This window comes from Dreissena polymorpha, chromosome 14 (genome assembly GCF_020536995.1).
Source record: "Dreissena polymorpha isolate Duluth1 chromosome 14, UMN_Dpol_1.0, whole genome shotgun sequence".
Taxonomy (NCBI): domain Eukaryota; kingdom Metazoa; phylum Mollusca; class Bivalvia; order Myida; family Dreissenidae; genus Dreissena; species Dreissena polymorpha.
The window spans coordinates 57,039,648-57,062,743 of NC_068368.1; the positions used below are offsets into that span (position 1 = coordinate 57,039,648).

General features: G+C 36.6%; 1 protein-coding gene and 2 long non-coding RNA genes across 4 annotated transcripts; 1 reads left to right on the forward strand and 2 right to left on the reverse strand.

Moving 5' to 3' along the window:
- Positions 1-2,961: 2,961 nt before the first annotated feature.
- LOC127859062 (uncharacterized) lies at positions 2,962-6,085 on the forward strand. Of its 2 annotated transcripts, XR_008039252.1 has the most exons (4): positions 2,962-3,089; positions 4,706-4,875; positions 5,305-5,427; positions 5,687-6,085. XR_008039252.1 is itself a non-coding variant. In XM_052396467.1 (3 exons), the coding sequence occupies exons 1-3, from the start codon at positions 4,827-4,829 to the stop codon at positions 5,869-5,871; spliced, it is 357 nt and encodes a 118-aa protein (XP_052252427.1). In that variant the 5' UTR covers positions 4,716-4,826; the 3' UTR covers positions 5,872-6,085. The 2 variants fall into 2 exon arrangements, 1 of the variants encoding a protein (XP_052252427.1); XM_052396467.1 differs by lacking the exon at positions 2,962-3,089 and having other exon boundaries at positions 4,716-4,875.
- Positions 4,202-5,842, reverse strand: LOC127859063 (uncharacterized). Its single transcript, XR_008039253.1, has 2 exons — positions 5,694-5,842; positions 4,202-5,401 (listed from the first exon to the last, which is right to left on the reverse strand). It is a non-coding gene; the product is annotated as an uncharacterized LOC127859063 (long non-coding RNA).
- Positions 6,086-15,906: 9,821 nt separating the features above from the next.
- On the reverse strand, positions 15,907-18,762 carry LOC127858861 (uncharacterized). The gene is made up of 2 exons (XR_008039136.1): positions 18,662-18,762; positions 15,907-18,394 (listed from the first exon to the last, which is right to left on the reverse strand). It is a non-coding gene; the product is annotated as an uncharacterized LOC127858861 (long non-coding RNA).
- Between the last annotated feature and the right edge of the window lie 4,334 nt (positions 18,763-23,096).

The following is a 23,096-nucleotide window of genomic DNA, read 5'->3' on the forward strand; positions in this document are numbered from 1 at the left end:
CACAAATCTTAGTAATAATGTCATTAGTAGCAAATTTATTCCAATGTATGGCACATTATCAAATTCATTAAAAAAACACACATGGGCGAAATAAAACCACCAACAGTATATGCCAGTTATGTTTTTGTCATTATATTTTGTGAAACTACGAGGATTGCTTATATCAAGTATTAAATACCTCACTTATTGTATGAGCACGGATGGCATCGTGGTCTAAGCGATAGATTTTTACTCCAGGGGTTCGAGCCGAGTTGAGGGTTACTTTTTACTTTCTTTAATTTTTGTATTGTTTTCACTAGAGCTTTCAAAGGTCCTGTGTTTATATTAATAAATATAATGCGTTTTATGACAAATTTCAATATCTGCCAAAGGTATCTGTGAAAAGGTCCCTTTAAAAGTTATAATCCAAATGATGCCTGTACATCTGCTACCGCCCGTTTGTATTACAAATATATATATTGGAGCTAATGTATACACATTTACTTAAGCTGGACTGCATCGAAAGTCTTAGGCTTATAAGGACACCTTTCAGGTAGATTCGTGGGTAGAAGTACAAGGTGTCTGAAGAGCAGAGTTTGAGAACACTCACAGATTGAGGATCGAACCCTTGACCTTCTGTATAGACATCATACCCACGAGGCCACCGCGATTTAGTTGATGGAAATGTATTCATCGTATATCTTTTGGCTACTTTCGTATTCTGTTATTCAAATTCAATGCATTCTATAACTAAGTATGTAATCATAGCTCGACAAAATTGAATTTGCAGTCCTAAGAAAAAAGGCCTTGGCATGATGCGGCGTCTTATCTGGGTCTGCGGTGTTTGCTTAAAGGAATATTCTGTAAGAAATATTCTAAATATAGAAATAAATATACTAGACATACCTTGTTTTCAAAATACCAAGTTTCATTAACATAGATAACTTTCTTATTGACTTTTCGGGTGGTTCAGATTTTCCTTGTTTTTAATGGATTAAGATCAATCAAGGAATTGTAACATATTTAGTGTTAACTAAATTTTCGCGACGGGTTTACTCGGTATGAAGATGGAGCGCCATACGAGTAATAAGCACGCTTATTAGCTTTAGCTTTGTCTGTCTGTTTATATGTCCGTCTGTTCGTCTGAAGAACTTAAATCTTTGGGATTATACACGCTATTGTGTATCAGTCTAAAATGTTGAGGCTATATTCACAGATATAAGTGTAAAGTAAAATATGGATCGAAGTGAAATATTTATCATAGACTTTCAATGCACAACCGAATTCAGCATTAGCCAACTATTTATTCGCTGTATTTCAAACATAAAACATGTATATAAATAAAACCGCAACATCAGAAAATAAATCTTCATCGAAATTGTTTAAATTTAGAATATATGCGGTTAATAAAATAAGTGCCAATATCGGACTGCAAATAAATGAAACGTGCATGTATACAAGTCTATGTGTTATGATGCATCAATGAAACGAGTCAAATGTAGCAACAGAAATGCGTTTTATTAAAATAAAGAAAATGAAGTTGACAAGTTAATAATTATAAATATTATAAATAATTATAAAATTATGTAAATTATTATTATGAAGTAAGTATTATTTTAACATTGCGCGAACGTTTGTGTGTTTGATCTACACCTCTTTCCTTATGCATGCTCAATAAATAAATAAAATCAATACCCTTACAAAAACTGTTCTATACAATAAGGTCCTATTTCAGTCTTAACAAAAGCTATAAATTAAGCAATCGTTCGTGTGATACACGTGAGACCTTAACAAAAAAGCGTGAGCGAGACTACTGCTATGCACTTCTATCCGTTTTAAACAAATTTCTTTATTAAAGGCTATGTGATTGACAAGCAAACACACTGGTATTGTTAATAAACTGGTAGTTAAACGTTACTTGTATACAACTGCATTTCGTTTTTGCCTTTTGTTTAACAAAAACTAAAAAAGGAGAGCATCCTTCTTGACCGACAACAAATGTAAAAGTTTTGTATCAAGAATATTTAATAGATGACTTTAACTATCAATTTTAAATGCAAAATGTTACGGTAAATATGTATTGAAACTGCACAAAATATATACTATATTCCATATTCACAAAAAGAACACACTTCATGTCGTATTGTGTAAAGATTAACTACTTAATGCCCTTGTTTTGAAAAATTGTGATATTTTGTTAATTTGTCACGTATTTATTTAGATATATACTGAGACATTGAGGTTTTACAGCCATGCAATAACTGTGCTTCATCAGTCTACTACAGCGTGTCAGTTTGATCTAAATAAAGAAATTACCGTAAGTTTTCCTTAACTCTTTCAGTGCTGGAACCGAATTTTGAAGGCCTTTGCAAACAGTTTGGATTCAGATGAGACGCCACAGAACGTGGCGTCTCATCAGGATCCAAACTGTTTGCTATTATGATAGTATTCTTTGGAAAAAATCGAAGAAAATGCTAATTTTAGAAATTCAGCAGACGACATTTTAGCAGACGACAAATTTCCCAGCATGCAAAGGGTTAACTTTTTTACTAGTTTGGGAAAAACAAGAAAACGGATGTGCCTACATTTACGTTACCGGTACGTAGAGACCAACATGCTGGTTTTCGTGGATACCATTTTGTCTATAATTTTTTTTAAAGAATTACGGGACAAGAAAATAATATAATAGACTGCTTATAACTGTAGAACCACATTAAAAATCTGTCATCACTGTAAATGATATTCGTGATTTATGTATACATTTAAGAGAGTAATGTATTATGCTAGTTATGATAAAAATAACAAAACACACAATTAGATATCGATATATGGTATAGTGTTCCCAAAATAAAATCGATAGCACTGATTTAGATGGATTTGAATTTAAACAAAACAATTACGGATATATTTTAACACGTTAAACGGCGTATTGCAATTCGCCAGATTTTGCAAAAATTGAACGCATTTTCTGAAAACAAGTAAGGTCATGTAAAATGTGCTCAATACTTGTCAATTCAAATCATGGTTGATTTAAATGTGATTGTCTGCACTTAAACAACGATTGAATGGACCCCGTTCAGTAAATAGAACTTAACTGCTGAATACTCAAGGTAATTTTAATAATCGCTTCAAGTTTGTTTGTCTATTCAACGCTTGAATGCCTGCTAAGATAAAAGCCAGAATGGAACTGTGTTTTTGGCTCTACTGGGTACACGCATGTTTTCAGAAAATACATGTAAAGGCTCGAAAATGCAAAACACCTTTCTGAAAGCGAGTCTATGTTTTGTCAACAATTAGGTAAACATATCGAAATTGTATAAAGATAGAATGAAACAAGTTAATGAGAAAATAGCTGACACTTCACATTTCGTAACAAGAATTATAGTATAAATTCGCGTTAATGGCAGTAAACCAACACATTTGCCATAACTTCTAGTATTTGTTTGTTTACTTGAATGTAATTGCAAATGCACGTGTTGTGTCTTTTCTTATTAATTTAAAACATAATCTAAATTAAAGGGGCCTTTTCACAGATTTTGGCATTTTTTTAACTTATTCATTGAATGCTTTATATTGTTAAATGTAAACATTGAATCATAAAAGCTCCAGTAAAAAATCAAGAAAAAAATTAAAAAAAGGAAAAGAACATTGCCCGGAGCAGGTTTCGAACCAGTGACCCCTGGAGTCCTGCCAGAGTCCTGAAGTAAAAACGCTTTAGCATACTGAGCTATTCCGCCGAGTACACATTTGTACGTATTTTATACCTTATATAAGCAATCTTCGTAGTTTCACAAAATTTAACGACAACAACAGAACTCTCCAAATTATTCAATCGTTTCGCGTTGCAACGCTTTATAATTTTTAGGTTTTAAAATCGTCAAAAGATGCATATAATGGCTATATTAGAGCATGGTTAATGTTCAGTATTACTGTTTCCTCACACATATCATAACTAAAACGAAAACTTACGAATCTGAAACAACTTTTTTCAATTTTGTCAATTTACCAAAGCGTGAAAAGATCCCTTTAAATTTGACATTGCCTTCAAGCAATTCAATATTTGAAGCATTAATAATCAATATAATGTCTTATTAGACGATATTTGTAACTTACCGACACCGTCCGCCTCCTCACCCCAACCCCTCCCCCCAAAAAAGAGAAGAAAACAGGAGACACCCCAATGAGGAAAACACACACAATTAAGCATTAAACAAACATAGTCTTAATTGACGCGGTTTAATAAACAAACAAAAAACTTAATAAATGTTAGGGGTCACATTAACCAGTTTGACCCTTAACAGGGTTTAATTATAGGCCCCGATTTCTTAAATTTTCATATTGTCATAAACGAGGAATATTGGTTAATATTTACCTTGGTTAACTTAAACATTTTCGTATTGTAATGTATTGTTTAAAATCTTGATGTGAAACATAACACGAGTTGATGGAAAATTAAATATGCCATACACACAATAAATACTATTTTGTACAGATTAACAAACTTTAAAATAGCAATACGATTCAAATAAACACTTATAATCGACTGAAGCAAAATATTCTTGGAAGAAACTTTACCCGAACCAGATGCATTGAATTTCCCGTTGCAACAGGCGGTCCCAGTGTAACTGGGCAAATGTTGCATTTGACTGTGGGTCATGGGTCTCTGGTTCTTCGATAAAACACTCTTGATATCGTATAAGTCTTTTCTGCAATTCTTTCGTTGCAGGTTTTATTAAAATGTATTGCACAGGTGAGCGAACGAAGACTTTGCTGTATCTCTTGTGAAATCATAACGCCAGGGTGTATAAACCTGTATCTAACCAAAGCGTGTTAGGGATCGTTTGACAATGAAACGGTTTGGACTTGCATTCTTTGTCACGGCGCTGCTTTTGAGCGGTAATTGCATTTTTATAACTTTTAGTTTGTTTTAATATGTTGATGTATGATGTTATTAAAAAAAACAATAATCATATACTTGCGAATAAATAACAGTGTGTATTTTTGCGTAACATAATTTAGAAACAATTTGTTTTGCTGGTATATAATTTTTTACTCACAACTAAACATGATACTTGCTAACTGTTCCTGTTGTAAATGTTGTTACGCTTGCTTCATTCGAACGACGTTTTGCACAACATACACTCAGATAAATACTGATCTTGTGCACGTGTGACTGTTTTTTATTTTGTTTTGTATTCATACTTTCATTTGAAGCAATTGTATTTCCTAAGATAAACTGACTTTTCTCGCTAAACTACATACGTTTTTTAAATTATTTTTTTAACAAATTAAAAACGTTGAATAACCCTTTATTGATCTTCTTAGCGAATGGTGGGGCAGCGTCTGTCATCTGCTACGTGTGTTCTGGAAGTTCGGCGTGTAATCTGAACCTCTCTCTCAATACAGAGTCTGGATGCACGGTCTGTAAAAAGACGGAAATAAATGGCGGTAAGTGAAGTTTTACGTCATAAACTTACAGCAACGTTCTTTAAAAGTGAATAAAAAAGCAGTTTGAAATATTTTTATTGTCCACACTTGATATTGAATTCTACTAAATATATTGTAATTGTATTGATGAAGTGTAAAATTATTTAAAAAATCTAACAAAACAAAAAAAACAACAAAAACAACAAGTGTCAACGTTTTGCTAGGTGTGTATCGTCAAGCGTTTGGTTGTCTGTTTTATAAGTCCGCATTTTTTTTGCAGCCGTTACCCGATCTTGCGATAGATCCTTCCTCATCTTCTACAGCAGGTCTTGTACCACTTCCGGTGGAAGTACGGAGTGCTACTGTAACACCGACTATTGCAACAGTGGCAGGCGTATCACATTTTCTGTGTCGACACTCGTACTTGCGTTTGTCGCCGCTTACTTTGGTCTCGATCGGAAGTAACAGCGATATGTCGAACCGTGTGAAAGAAGAGCTTTATTAATAAATATATATTTGGTTTTGAATGACATTTATTTCAAATGATTGATTTTTTTTTCACATTTTAAATAGACACTGTGTGTTATTGCTCGTCATTATAAAGTCTTATATAATATGGATGATTTAATGCTGAGTTTATACGAAGCGTCAGGTTAATAAATAAAGTTCATTTCAGTTATTCAACTTTTTGTTTTAATATGGGGAATTAATTATTTTGAAGGTGAAATACTTCAATTTGGTAGTACTAATAAATGTTCCTGATTAATAACTATACGACCTAAATGGAAATCAATTTGTATGGAGAAATATTAAGGAAAACATATTACAATTTTAAAATATTAATTTTTACAGTAAAAGCCAGTTTGTACAGACATATAACTAAAATAAAACGTGTTTCCATGTGCAATTGTAGTAAACAAATTAATATTAAGCAAACACGAGGTTACGTACAACTATAGCGACATATATATTATTAATAAAAAATAGTAGCCGTGTGACTATGATAATAGAGAAATTTGTTGTTTAAATGCGCAAGTAAATCTCTCAATATCTATTCAATCAAATTGCTATTATAAAATTGAATGCAGTGACAAAAAAACCTGTCATGGCCTTGAAAATGCATGTCGAGTTGAATACTTTAGTTCTATATGGGCTGTGCTCTGTGAAAATGGGGTTTTATGCATGTGCGTTAAGTGTCGTCCCAGATTTTTCCGCTTTTATGACAGTTTTCGTTTAAATGAAGTCTCTTCTTAGCAAAAATCCAATTTAAGAGGAAAGTGTCGTCCCAGATTAGCCTGTGCGGACTGCACAGGCTAATCTGGAACGACAATTAAAGCACATGCATTAAGCCCAGTTTTCTCAGAACGCGACTCATATAAAGTCCCGTAGTCGTGAATGGTACCGAATGCATTAATTGATTAAAGAATACTGCAATGTAAAATATATATTCATATTTCGTAAGCATTTATTGGCTTTTAACAAGGTATTGATTGAGGAGTCAACGCACTTGGTCGACAAATTACGCCTACCCAATAAGAAGAACCTTCTTTTGTCTTTAATGTGAATATTAATTTAATTGTGATCACATTTAAAAAAAAATATCATTTCTTGTTGGAATGTATCATTTCTTGTTCACACGGCCTTTAATAAATGTTCTTAAATTCATATATGTGCAATTTTGAAAAAGAAAGTTAACTCTTTGGATATTATGTTATAATAAATCATCAAAACATACCAGGATCACGGTTCCAAGTTGTATGTCTGCTATTATCCTCTTGACATTTCATATTGAATTTCCTAATCGATCATAACACAAATAAAGCATTTCGTGTGGCTTATAACAAGTATCTCTCTCGAACGAAGATGCTCTATCAACTTGTTAAAATAAACGCATATACACGTTTTTATATGCTTACATTATTTATATATTTGTCCTGGTAAGCCTGTCATAAATCCTCAATACACACATTTTTTTTAATGAATATACTATAACACACAACAATTAATGAGGTGTTTTTGTTTGAAAAGTTCATACGAATGCAAACAACTATAAAGAAAGCAACAGTCCTGCTTGAGGACAAGATAATCCTTACAATCGATTCCTGGTTCTTAAGTTAAGGCCATTGAGAATTTTCAACACAGTGCAGAAACTCGTGATAAACATAAATATAAAACCTGTGCACCGGAACGATTAAAAAAACAAAATATGATAATTGGATAATTGGAAATAATAATAATAATCGGATAATTGAACTGAATCTCAAAATTGGCTTAAAACTTTTCTTTTAAATGACACATTCATACACCTGACAACTTGCCACACTTGAAATAGACCAACAATTCGAATAGTAATACATATGGGATCATCACATTGGAACGGTAAATGCAAAAAAAACAAAAAAACTTAGGGACTGAAATCGAAAAGGAGTGCATACAAACCTCATGCCGGGCCAAGATTTACTCTCAAAACATTTAGATATCAATACAAATTAACCTCATAGGATAACACTTAAACCTCATAGGATAACACAAATATTATCAAATTTCATGTATAGAGAATGCGTTTAAATTTAATTAAGTTTCAATTTCACTCATGTACCCATTAAAAAAGCTGGGTTCCCACTGCCGATCAGATCAACTCGATCAAGCCCGACCAAGCGGTCGGGTACTGGTCTGGTTCGGTCGGCATGAGTGGTCGGGGCGGTCGGGTAGGTCGGCATTGGTCGGGCTTCCTACCCGATATTTGTTGACATGTCAAACTATATCGAGTAGCTGTCGAGTAGGAAATTGATCGAGAAGCGCTCGGGAAGTAGTCGTGTATTAGTCAAGTAGAAGATCGAGTTGATCGTGCAGCAATCGTGTGGCGATCGGATTGACATCTTTTACACGATCTGTACCCGATCCGCTCGACCTCTACCCGAGTTATTTTAGATCGCAACACGATCCACTCGACCTCTATTCGATTTGATGTACAGATTTACTAGACTGCTACCCGACGGCTACTCGACCGTACAAGATCACTTCCAGATTGCTATTCGACCATACACGAGCTCATGTCACTAAAACAAAACTCACGTGCAAAACGTCGTGCTTGTCTCTCATAACCTTCTTAGAATCGGACGAGTAAACATCCAAAGATGCCAAGAAAGGGCAAAAAGTCGACTGATACTGCTAAAACTAGTAAAACTAGTGGTAAATGTACAGTCGCTGAGACTGAAGTAATTGTACCCCCACAGGAAGAGAGGAATGATCCACATACATCTCCAATTTAGCTAGTGGCAGAACACCCTTATTTTCCCGACAATGAGGTACCAACATGTTTTGTTTTTCTTCGCTTTCTCAACGATTCTATACAATAAACCTGACATAATACTTATTTTTTTGCTAAGTAATTCGAAAGTTATTGTCATACATTTATTTATATTGTTAAACGGTTTGTCATGTACAAATGTATTCATACAGTTAGTATACGGCTGTATTTGTTCGACAGTTTAGGCTCAAAGGGCCTTTAAAAAAAACATTAATGGTAATTTTCATTGATATTCATAAATGTTCTTTTTATTTTGGCAGACTGAATTCATACCCCGGAAAACATTACAACGTACACTCACTCAAGACGAAGAGGATGACCTTGTTGCGTGGCTGCGAGAGAACTCGTTCCTGTTTGGCAAGTCATCAGCAGGGTTTAACTACAAGGAGAAGACAAGAGCACCGCCTTGCGGGTGCAGACCGCTCATCTATTTTCTTTTTAAAGGTGAAGGGACTCTCATTTTCAATCACAAAGGAGGGAGGGTTGGAGTGAAGAGGGGTGCATTGTGTGGGGGTGTGGACATTTATTACATTATCTTCCAAAAATGCCGAAAAAAGGGGGAAAAAAAATCAGGGGGGGTGGGGGGTGGGGGGGGGGGGGCGGGGGTGGGGATTCTTGGGTGCGATGGTTGGACGGTATTTCAAACATAAAATAATAAAAATAAATATTTGTGTTTTTTAACCGTTTAAAAAAAAAATGGGGGGTGAGGTGGGGGGGGGGGTATAGTGTGTTTAAAAAAAAAAAAAAAAAAAAAAAAAAGGGGGGGGGGGCGGGGGAGGGGGTGTGGGGGGGATTCTTGGGTGCGATGGTTGGACGGTATTTCAAACATAAAATAATCAAAATAAATAGTTTGGTTTTTTAACCGTTTAAAAAAAAAATTGCGGAGGAGGTGGGGTGGGGGGGGGGGGGGTATAGTGTGAGGGTGTGGTGGTCATTTGTGAGATGATCTTAAAAAAAAAAAAAAAAAAAAAAAAACATTGGGGGGGGGGATTCGGGGGGGGGGGGGGAAGGGGGGGGCACGGGCGATGGTTTGGGTGGAGTCTATTGTGGTATGTCAGGTAAGAGTAGTTTTGTCAAAGTATCAATCAAATCTAATCATAAATAAAGAAGTTATGGCAATTTTAGCAAAATTTAATAATTTGACCTTGAGAGTCAAGGTCATTCAAAGGTCAAGGTAAAATTCAACTTGCCAGGTACAGTAACCTCATGATAGCATGAAAGTATTTGAAGTTTGAAAGCAATAGCCTTGATACTTAAGAAGTAAAGTGGATCGAAACACAAAAATTAACCATATATTCAAAGTTACTAAGTCAAAAAAGGGCCATAATTCCGTAAAAATGACATCCGGAGTCATGCAACTTGTCCTTTTACTGTACCCTTATGATAGTTTGCGAGTGTTCCAAGTATGAAAGCAATATCTATGATACTTTAGGGGTAAAGTGGACCAAAACACAAAACTTAACCAAACTTTCAATTTTCTAAGTATAAAGGGCCCATAATTCCGTCCAAATGCCAGTCAGAGTTACATAACTTTGCCTGCACAGTCCCCTTACGATAGTTAATAAGTGTTGCAAGTATGAAAGCAATAGCTTTGATACTGTAGGAATTAAGTGGACCTAAACACATAACATAACCAAATTTTCAATTTTCTAAGTATAAAAAGGGCACATAATTCTGTCAAAATGCCAGTCAGAGTTACATTACTTTGCCTGCACAGTCCCCTTATGATAGTTAGTAAGTGTTGCAAGTATGAAAGCAATAGCTTTGATACTTAAGGAATAAAATGGACCTAAACACAAAACTTAACCAAAATTTTCAATTTTCTAAGTATAAAAAGGGCACATAATTCTGTCAAAATGCATGCCAGAGTTATCTAACTTTGCCTGCCCAGTCCCCTCATGATAGTAAGTAAGTGTACCAAGTTTGAATGCAATAGCATTGATACTTTATGAAAAAAGTGGACCTAAACGCAAAACTTAACCAAAATTTTCAATTTTTTTAAGTATAAAAAGGGCACATAATTCAGTCAAAATGCACGCCAGAGTTATCTAACATTGCCTGCCCAGTCCCCTCATGATAGTTAGTAAGTGTACCAAGTTTGAATGCAATAGCATTGATACTTTCTGAGAAAAGTGGACCTAAACGCAAAACTTAACCGGACGCCGACGCCGACGCCAAGGTGATGACAATAGCTCATATTTTTTTTTTCAAAAAATAGATGAGCTAAAAAACAGTACATGGGCCGCGAAGTAGGCGGAGTTGGGCCTTATACCTGGTGACCTGTCTACAATATGGTACCCAAATATGAGGACACAGTACTCAAAGCTCATCAAGGTTGCCAACAAATCGGGATCTGGTGCTGCACAGAGGCAACAGTGGCTTTTGGACAGCTTTGCATTCCTGCGCCCTAACATTGTACAGCTGCGTGGCCAGAGGGGATCCAAAGTAAGTTATAAAAACTAAATAATAAATAAACTATATAATAAATGTATGTTTAATTATACGTAATTAAGCCTTCATTATGTCTTCATTTAGATGACATAAACGGGAGTTTGTTCATTTTTAAACTCTGCATTTATTTTGGGTACATTTTGTAGTTACAGTTTTCTGAGAAGAATAAGAAGTTCGCTTCGGATGATGACGCAGCGTCCGATTTGTCGACACCTTCAACCTCAGCTGTATCAGGTAGCCGCCCCAAAGCAGCTCGGGTATTGTCTTCGCTGACGTCCGAGTTGGAGTCCGTGCGTGGTGCCATCACAGGTGCGCAGGATGCAGAAGCCCACACTGGTCAGTTTGTTTGTGTATCTGCTCCGCAGACGCGTATCAAGCCACATCCACGGCTGAGGTGTTGCACACACCTGTAAAGGTGTTGCACACACCTGTTGCTGGGCCGACACTTAGACAGGTTTCGCCAGGATTCCATTTTGCTGACACCCTCTTCCTTGATGATGATACGGCTTTTCCTTTATCACCGCCTGAAACCAGAAACATCACAGAAGTTGGCGTGCAGACTGACGATGTGAGGCCATCAGAGGCAAACCAGACACTGTTGTTCAACGCAATCGCATCCATCCTTGAGGCCGGGATTGCGAAAGTGGCTGAGGCGATCGACCGGAACACCAGGGGCATAAGGGATGTCGATCGTGGCTTGACCAGGATGACCTCGACCATGGACAGGATCGAAAGGGCAGTAGGGCGCATCGCCGCCGACTCAAGACCGCGGGGCAGGCCGGAGGAGACCGCACCGATGAGGCAGCGCCTTCTCGAAGACAAAGAAAACAATAATTTTAGAAGATAAATTATAATTGTAGGAGATAAATTTTACCTTATACTATCATCATCAGTATTATAAACAAGAGCACCGCCTTGCGGGTGCAGACCGCTCATCTATTTTCTTTTTAAAGGTGAAGGGATTCTCATTTTTAATCACAAAGGAGGGAGGGGTGGAGTGAAGAGAGGTGTATAGTGTGGGGTGTGGACATTTATTACATTATCTTCCAAAAATGCGGGAAAAAAATGCAAAAAAAAAAATTAAAAAATTTGGGGGGGGGGGGATTCTTGGGTGCGATGGTTGGACGGTATTTCAAACATAAAATAATAAAAATAAATATTTGTGTTTTTTAACCGTTTCAAAAAAAAATTGTGGGGGGGGGGTGGGGTGGGGGGGTATAGTGTGAGGGTGTGGTGGTCATTTGTGAGATGATCTTAAAAAAAAATTAGGGGGGGGATTCGGGGGGGGGTGGAGGGGGGGATTCTTGGGTGCGATGGTTTGACGGTATTTCAAACATAAAATAATAAAAATAATAAAAAATAAAAAATTGTGTTTTTTAACCATGTTTAAAAAATTTGGGTGGGGTGGGGTGGGGGGGGGGTATAGTGTGAGGGTGTGGTGGTCATTTGTAAGATCATCTCATCTTAAAAAAATAAAATAAAAAAATAGGGGGGGGGGATTCGGGGGGGGGGGGGGGGCACGGGGGATGGTTTGGGTGGAGTCTATTGTGGTATGTCAGGTAAGAGTAGTTTTGTCAAAGTATCAATCAAATCTAATCATAAATAAAGAAGTTATGGCAATTTTAGCAAAATTTACTAATTTGACCTTGAGAGTCAAGGTCATTCAAAGGTCAAGGTAAAATTCAACTTGCCAGGTACAGTAACCTCATGATAGCATGAAAGTATTTGAAGTTTGAAAGCAATAGCCTTGATACTTTTGAAGTAAAGTGGATCGAAACACAAAATTTAACCATATATTCAAAGTTACTAAGTCAAAAAAGGGCCATAATTCCGTAAAAATGACAACCAGAGTTATGCAACTTGTCCTTTTACTGTACCCTTATGATAGTTTGCGAGTGTTCCAAGTATGAAAGCAATATCTATGATACTTTAGGGGTTAAGTGGACCAAAACACAAAACTTAACCAAATTTTCAATTTTCTAAGTATAAAGGGCCCATAATTCCGTCCAAATGCCAGTCAGAGTTACATAACTTTGCCTGCACAGTCCCCTTATGATAGTTAATAAGTGTTGCAAGAATGAAAGCAATAGCTTTGATACTGTAGGAATAAAATTGACCTAAACACAAAACTTAACCAAATTTTCAATTTTCTAAGTATAAAAAGGGCACATAATTCTGTCAAAATGCCAGTCAGAGTTACATAACTTTGCCTGCACATTTCCCTTATGATAGTTAGTAAGTGTTGCAAGTATGAAAGCAATAGCTTTGATACTTAAGGAATAAAATGGACCTGAACACAAAACTTAACCAAAATTTTCAATTTTCTAAGTATAAAAAGGGCACATAATTCTGTCAAAATGCACGCCAGAGTTATCTAACTTTGCCTGCCCAGTCCCCTCATGATAGTTATTAAGTGTACCAAGGTTGAATGCAATAGAATTGATACTTTCTGAGAAAAGCGGACCTAAACGCAAAACTTAACCAGACGCCGACGCCAACGCCGACGCCAAGGTGATGACAATAGCTCATAATTTTTTTTCAAAAAATAGATGAGCTTAAAATGCATTTAAAGTTGTGACGCAAAAAAAAATCCACTTCAGTTCAGTGTCATGTATAGATTGCGGTGCAGATTACACATACGTAGTCTTTTATGCTTTTAGGGTCGCTTATGTTGACACAGTTGCAATGTACCCAACGACCACACACATCGCAGTTTATCCACGTGCACGCCCCCTTTGGCTGCGTGCACGGCAACGCATCACACATGCGGTCAGGGTTATCGGGGCTCTGGCTGGCAGTACAAATGGCATGCATAACGTACTTCCGCATGGCCAACGCATGATGGTGGCCCAACATATGGGGTTGGACGCCTTCTGTGATTGCTAAGGCGTTCTGAAAAAAATACACACAGATACTCAAGAAATGTCAAGATATTCCTTAAGCGACTAAATTTTTTAAAACATCAAAATCAATAGGTTACTCATAGGACATATGAGGCAGATTCAAAACACTTTTATTTTATATCTCCATAAATATTGCCAATAAATGTCAATTTCATCAACCAGATAAGATTATATCATGTATGTATCTAGTTTTACATTGCGTACAAGTTCAGTATCATCAATAAAAAACCAACAGTATTTTCTAAACTGCTTTAATTCGTCAAAAAGCTTACTTAAAACCCGCATGCCTACCTTTATTAAAGCTTAACACATATATTGTATTCATTTTAATTTGATTTGAACAAAAAAAATAACTTGGGAAAAATTAAGTGTTCACATTACCAGCATAAAAAATCGCCATGGCGTCATGTCTTGAATGTCCTCGGCGTCAGTCTATATAGAAGACCTACAGGAACGTTCCGTGATTGATCGCTTCAACCGGATGACATGGTTCGTGCCAGGTTGTGGCAGTTCTTAGGTATTGGAAATTAAATTTCACGTTTTTGATTGTTTGTATTGTTTTCCTGCATTTTGAATAACCATTGTGTACCGTGTATTTGTCTAATTGAGAGGTGTACAATTTGCACATAAACAAACTTTCCTTTTGTATACTTCATACTTATTACAATTTTAAATATTAAGCTTAACTTTTATTTGTTTATAATTCATCCAGGGTTTGCCTATATTAAACCTATAAACGTAGGCATACATCGATCTTTAAACACATATTTTGATGTACAAGAAAAACATGTGTGCATGAAAATGTGTTAATTAGATTTCATGATAATGACATGCTTTGCTCACAATGCAACCCACGACTAATTTTCGTGTTTTCTCCCTTACCTACAGAGTTGCAATTCCTATCAGCGCTACGTCTTCGATTCAAGATGTTTAACAAGGGTCTAGTTTACGCCATATGCCAATGAAGATAACACGAATGACCTGCATGTCTGGATCTTTATAGAATTTAGAGACTCAGTCATCCGGTCGATCGTTTATCCACGAAGTCCGGAGCCTGTCAATGTTAGAATCTCGATGATTGGCAGCGACACTACCAACAGCTAAGCTTCACGCGATCTTAGCTCAACTGATTCCGACAGACGCTCCACTGAAAGTTCGTCGTCAAAAGTCTCGACGAACGCTTGCGAAGGGTCGAATTTTAGTTCTGCGAGTCACAGAGTGAGAAGAAGTATTTTTCTTATGGAGGAAATCCGAATCTCTTGCAGTTATTCAGACACCAGTTTTTCTTCCTTATAAACTTCCTTGTACCCAGCCACATCTTCATTTTTCTTGTGTTTCCCGAATGACAGTGATTTTTTTAAAAAGTAGCATGACTGGAAATTCATCTATGATAAAAGAACATGCACAAGCAGGACATCAAAGCGCATCAAAAGTTGACACTAAGTTGGAGGAAACCCATGTTCATACTGGACATGATGATAAAGCGGCATACCTTGAATGTTCCAAAATAATGTTGATGAGCTAGCCGATGACAACAGGTCAGTTTTGTTTTGGTGTAAAACAGACACAGATGAATCTGACACTGTGCATGTTGACGAAATAAATAATGAAGCAACACATAACGAAACAGCTGCAGTTGCACATGATTATGGCATGTTATCACGCCGAATTGTTGAGAATGAGAGCGTTGCAGACGCACTGTCGGATTTTCATGTAGAAGGGAAACGCCAAAGCTCAAACCTCTCAAAATTGTTTAGAAGATTATTTAGAAGAAAATGAGACGAAGACAATTAAAAAACATACTCAAAAGGGAAAAAAACTACAAACAGACAAAACACTTATTTACTGTTTATACCATTATTTTTAAGAAAATAAGAAAGAAACAAAAGTGAACACAGCTTAAATATATATATTACTATCTTTCAGTTGTTGATTGTTTTTCCCTTACTCGTGCAAAGTGGTATGATGTTTGATGAAGAAAACAACATTTGAAAAAATAAAATGCCAAGTGTTTTTGGCATGCACGTGTTTTTCTGAACCTGGGCCCCTAGAGCAGCATCAATCTAATAAGTCAATTGTGCATTCTTCTTGTTCACACCAAGGAACGGCTTACCGATAGATCCTTGAGGTGATTCAGGAGACACCATAGAAGTCAGTTAGAAAGGTTCTAGGAGATATCAACAGTAAGTCTAGTTATGGAAGTGTTAACAGAGCGCTGCGTTTCAATTTGAAATTGTATCCTTATTCGGTGTCTATAGTGCAACATTTGAAAGAAACAGACAACATTTGAAAGAAACAATGCAACATTTGAAAGAAACAGACATAAACAGCAGACTAGAGTTTGATAAATGGATGGTTGATAAATTGGTGGATAAAGTATGATTTTCAAATGAATCACATTTTTATCTTAATAACACTCCTTACAAACAGAACAGTAGAGTATGGAGTAAGGAGAAACCACATTTCTATTTAGAAAAGCCTGTTCATGATGAAAAGGTGACAGTATGGGCAGCACTGAGTTTGACCGGTGTGATTGGACCTTTTTTCCGAATCAGAAGGTGAAACCACAACAGTAAATAGTGCCCGATATCTCTTTAAGAAAAAAATTCTTCCTGCCTTGTGAAAAAAAGGAATTGACATTAACTATTATGGTTTCAGCAAGATGGAGCTGCACCACATACTGCAGGACACGTTTTGGAATGTTTGAGAGAAGCATTTGGTAGTAAATTAATTTCATATAAAACAGATAAAGTATGGCCTCCACACTCCCCAGAACGCAGTCTGTTGGATTTTTTTCTGTGAGGACACTTGAAGGACAATGTCTATATCCCTAAGCCAGATACAATTGAGCAGCTGAAGTCAGCCACTTTCCGAGAAATGAAGAAAATCACGCAAGCAACGTGCGCCAATGTTATTGAAAATTTATAAAAACGACTTGATGTCGTTATAGCACAAAACGGACGTCACATCGAACATTTGATGTAAAACTTGGTCTGTGAGTGTCATTGTCGTTTCTTGCTTCATATGCACAATTTTAAGATCATGAAAACTTGGACATGTCTAGTTTTTATTTCAGTGTTGATATTCAAAATCATGTGATATATGTAGAATTTACACGACCCCAAAATGGTATCAGATATTATGGATCACCCTGTATGTGTAGTAAGAACGTTCTCGAATCACTATAAGCATGATAGCCTGCTGTGGCTTACCGGTAGATGTGTGTAGTAAGAATGTTCTTGAATCACTATGTGCATGACAGCCTGCTGTGGATTACCTGTAGATATGTGTAGTAAGAATGTTCTTGAATCACGATGTGCCTGGTAGACTGCTGTGGCTTAACGGTAGATATGTGTAGTAAGACTGTTCTTGAATCACTATGTGCCTGGTAGCCTGATGTGGCTTACCGGTAGATATGTGTAGTAAGAAAGGTCGTGAATCACTATGTGCATGATAGCCTGCTGTGGCTTACCGGTAGATATGTGTAGTAAGAATGTTCTTGAATCACTATAAGCATGATAGCCTGTTGTGGCTTACCGGTAGATATGTGTAGTAAGAATGTTCTTGAATCACTATGTGGATGAAAGCCTGTTGTGGATTACCTGTAGATATGTGTAGTAAGAATGTTCTTGAATCACTATAAGCATGAAAGCCTGCTGTGGCTTACCGGAAGATATGTGTAGTAAGAAGGTTCTTGAATCACTATGTGCATGAAAGCCTGCTGTGGATTACCTGTAGATATGTGTAGTAAGAATGTTCTTGAATCACTATAAGCATGATAGCCTGCTGTGGCTTACCGGTAGATATGTGTAGTAAGAATGTTCTTGAATCACTATGTGGATGAAAGCCTGTTGTGGATTACCTGTAGATATGTGTAGTAAGAATGTTCTTGAATCACTATTAGAATGATAGCCTGCTGTGGCTTACTGGTAGATATGTGTAGTAAGAATGTTCTTAAATCACTATGTGCATGGTAGCCTGCTTTGGCTTACATTCCTCTGCATGTTTATTTACATAAGGTTTGAAATTGTCCTTCAGTAATTCCAAGGCTATTTCTAAATTTTGGAAAGGTTTCAACACTAGTTTCCCACATGTTTTGTTGCCATGAAAGGTCACACAATATTCACAATAAGCTGCGTCCTCTTCAACTGAAAGCAGGGGTTGAGTGTTCCTGTACTTGAAAACATGTGTTTGTTGAGAAGACGATTTGAATGTGAGTTGCTTGTGCTTTTATTTATCAGTTAACTGGCAGTGGTGTCTAGCATAGAGACTTCTGTCTGCTGAAAGACTTTCTGTGCTCTGCTTCTGCAGCTGAAGATTTGGCCTGAAAAAACAACATATGTATATAGAAATATTTGCAAGAGTTTTGTTGGCAAAGACAAGACTAAACATAAAAGTTTTAAGTTTTCAGAAACGCTTTCAAACACACCAATTTTTTTAAAGCAAACATACCTGGTAATTTTTCATGTGTGCCTCCAATTTTTCGGACACCCAATAATTAATGAATCTTAATTTCCAGACATTTTCATTTTTATCATTAACATTAGTGAAATATTATTGGGACCTACACCCACCCACTTATTATGCGTACCAATGGTGGCCTTGTAGAGGGTGACGATGAGGTCGTAAGGACCAGATCTATAGGCTGGTACATATCCCCCACTCTTTCTGTCTGATTTTCGTGGCTTCTGTGGCAGAAAATAAAACCATCAATAGTACATCACTTATTCTCTTGCTTAGTTTATAAACTACACTCATCAATGGGATCTCCCAGATTCCCTTGTTCATAAGTTAATTATTACACATGTATAGCATATAATTTATTGTCATGTTTAGTTACTTAACTTGCAAAATATCAATAGCATATTCCTTATTGATTTGTTACGTTAGTTTACTTTCAACCCTATCAATTACATGAAAAAGATTAACTGAGACATCACCTTTATATTTAACAACATAGTCTTAAGTTTATTAAATGTATATACTAGTATGTAGGCAGTAGTGATATTCAGTGACAGTTCGATCCTGCAATATCTCCTTTTTTTTACAGCTGCTACTGTCTTGTAAGAATGTTTGACTCCTACTGGACATTTTCTTGTTCGTTTAGTTTATATATCAGGACTTACAAGAGCAGCTGAATAATTTACATAGGCTAACAATGGGGCATTATTTGTTATTAACTTGCATTTACCTAACGAATGTACTCCACCTTCTTAATAGGCCAGTCAACGAAGCATTTGACCTAGAACTAATTGCAAAAGAATTTGTAAGTATACCATGCGAATGTACTACCTAACACATGTTTGTACTACAAAGTCCGGAAATTTTGCTTTTGTAATAAAAGAGATATTAATGGTTAAAGTTGGGATTTTTTTCAAACTGAATGTATGGCCCATCTTTGCTACCATACCACCAGAAATGTGATGTCACTGGCTTTAAAATGTGACGTCACAAAATATGTAATGGCGGCGTCCATGCGGTAACTCGTATAGATCTGTCAACATGTTACAGAGAAGCCTTTAGGGACCATTAAACGTAAGTATTTGCCGTTGATTGTTTTTAACAACATTAAAAACAAACTTAATTAAAGTATTTATCACAAATATGGTCCAGATATTTCAATAATTACGTGTAAACGACAGCAGTGCAGCAACATATTTACGCTTACGTCATTGTAAATTTATTCAAGTTTATTTTCAGAAAACACACAAACTATTGTTGAAACATCAATCTTTTGTCATGAAATACAAATAATATGCGCAGAATACTCCTATTTGTTATTAACTACTACTGAATTTAATAGGTAAATAAAGGTTTTTTTAAAATTTTTGATTCTACGGAAGCCTATTTGGGTCATAATATCATAAATAAAACCTTTTGCATGGTGAAATTAACATACTCTCATATTCACAAATGCCATCTATGTTTGATGTTTTTGTAAAAGGAATATGTAATGTAGTCATTAATTACTGATTTCTGTGTACCTGACATTAAACAAAAATGCATATTTGTATATATTAATACTATGAAAAACATGAATCTGAACAGTAAATACATGCATTTTATTTTCCAGATGGATACGAGGTTGAGCTGTCCATTGTGCCACGAGCAAATTGGGGATGAGAGGCCGTTTTCTAAACTAAGTGAGAAAGGTTGCCAAGGAATTCGCCTTGCGAGTAAACACCATGCAACCAATGTGACAGTATCTCCAGGTGACATGGTCCATATTTCATGCCGAAAAGACTTTACAAGACCTGGCCCTTATAAGAGTTTGGAAGATAAACCTGAGAAACAATTGCGATCTTTAGCACCTACTGTTGACTTTAAATCTAGGTGTTTATTTTGTGATACATTGGCTAAATGTGGAGTATCCAACAGAAAAAGGTCGTTTGATACATACCCTGTAAGAATCTTAGAATTTCAAAGCACTCTAGTAAAACATTGTAAGCAGAGGGGTGATCAATGGGCACATGATGTAGAAAGGCGTTTGAGCCATGTGATCGATCTACCAGCTGCTGATGCGATTTACCATCAGCAATGTAATGTGAATTTTAGAACAGGAAAAGGTATTCCGAAGGCATATCAAACAGGCGATAGTGTAACATCCTCATTGAAAAGTCCTTGTCGTCCAGAAGATAGTGAACAGAAACAGGCATTTAAAAATGTCATTACATTTCTTGAAAATACATCGTGTGAAACTTTAACAGTGCATGATTAAGTGTTTGAAATCCAAAGAGTGTGTGGTGAAAAAGCGTATACCACAAAACATATGAAGCAGAAAGTTATTGAGCATTTTGGTAATAGTGTTGTAATAAGCAGCATTGACGGAAGACGTGACATTATTTCTTTGAAAACAAATGCAGCTTCCATAATTAATTCGTTCTATGAAGACTCACAGGGGAAAACTGAGAAGGAAAAGAAAACTAAAATATTAGAAACTGCTGCAAAATTGCTAAAATGTGATATTAATTCAATTAATATGGCAAAAGATCATTGCCCAGATTTTAATCATATATCTTCTAAGCAAAACAATGTTGCCTTTTTGCCAGACAGTCTTCAAATGTTTTTGAAAGCTGTTATAGGTCAGTCAAACGACATTAAGGTTGCCTCAATAGGTCAGAGCATTATCCAAGCATGTCGCCCCAGAAATATCATTGCTCCGCTTCAGCTTGGACTTGGTGTCCAACTTCACCATCACTTCGGCTCAAGATTTTTGATTGATCATCTTAATAGCCTCGGATTCTGTTGCTCATACAGCGAAGTCCAACTTTATGAATCAAATGCTGCGGCAGCCTTATCTACACGTATACCCTGTCAAGAAACAGACAATCAACCATTTCTACAATTTGTAGCAGACAATGTAGATCACAACACTGGAACCATAGATGGCCATGGCACATTTCATGGGATGGGCATCATAGCTTCGTCTACACCAGGATCTGAGGTTTCATTATGTGTACCAAGACGCGAAGTTTCTATTGATCAACTTGTAGAAACAAGCAAGATACCAGTGAAGTACTATGTGCCATCCTCTGAGTCCTCTAATGATTCCGTGTTCAGTGAACTCCATGAAAAAAGCGGTCTGCGACAATTGCAGAGACCATTGGATATTTTCAACAAAGTGATATGGCCACTACGTTCAAATAGACCAAGTTTGTCTGGTTTTATGCAAACATTTGACCAACATTGTGGAACAATTCAGAAAAAAATCCACTATAACTTTCTTACCCATGATTGATCTTAACCCAAGTGATGTCAACTGTATCTATACAACACTCGAATTTGTATGTGGCGAAGCTAGGAAATATTCCAAAACGCCGGTTCTGACTTTCGACCAGCCCCTGTTCCAAAAGGCCACAGATATTATTGCATCACAAAGCCCACACAGCTTACTAAGGAAAACAGTTCTTCGTCTTGGGGAATTTCACACAGAGATGAGCTTTCTAGGGTGTATTGGTCATCTCATGTCTGGGTCAGGGCTAAATGAAGTTATGCAAACAGTTTATGCTGCGAATTCAGTGGTACATATGTTGTCTGGGAAAGCTGTACAACGTGCAATACGAGGTCATATGCTTATCGACAATGCCCTTACAGTCCTACTTATAGAAAGCGCGTTCCTTCGCACGAATGATATTACAGACTATCAAAATATCCCTTCATGCTCCAAAGATAGTTCAGGTCTTGATCATTCATCCGATGATGAACCAGTACCAGAAATTTATCTGCAAAAAAAAAAGCTGATTTAAAAAACTTGGCATTGTTGTATGACGATCTGGATAATGGACTTCTATCAGCCAATGACGTAAGCACAAACGGAAATCTGCAAAACATTGTTCGTCTGTGCAAAGGTGAAAGGTCAAAGATGTCTTCTAATCGGACAGCATGTCTATGGCACCAGTACATGGATATGGTTTCGTTGTTACAACGATTCATAAGAGCCGAAAGAACTAGTGACTGGTCCTTGCATTTAGATAGTTTGCAAAAGATGCTTCCATTCTTTGCTTCATCTGGTCATAATCTGTACCTGAAAAGTGCCTATATCTACTTGCAAAATATTCTGTCTTTGCATGAAACCCATCCTGACGTGCACGAAGCTTTCAAAGCTGGAGCACATGTGATACAACGGAGCGAGCATAATTGGGCCGGTCTCTCAACAGACCTTATTATAGAACAAGTATTAATGAGGTCATTGAAGTCATCAGGAGGCCTGACAAGAGGGAGAGGTTTGTCAGACACACATAGAACTAAATGGTTACTGTCCATGCCCATTTGTCTGCAAATGAACTCAGCAATGCAGGAGTTTAGTAACAGTATGTATAAATCAAGTGAGCAGCACAAGGAAACAACCAAAGCAAGGATAAGCAGGGGTTCAAAAGATATGGAGACTATATTGTCATTTTTTCGAGATAGAAATCCCTTTGACTCAACAGAAACTAAACTTAGGAACATTGAAAGTGGTGTTACTGCTGATGAGTCGGCGAATCCAGAATGTGCCTTGGTATTTGGAAAAAGTATATTGCAAGGAA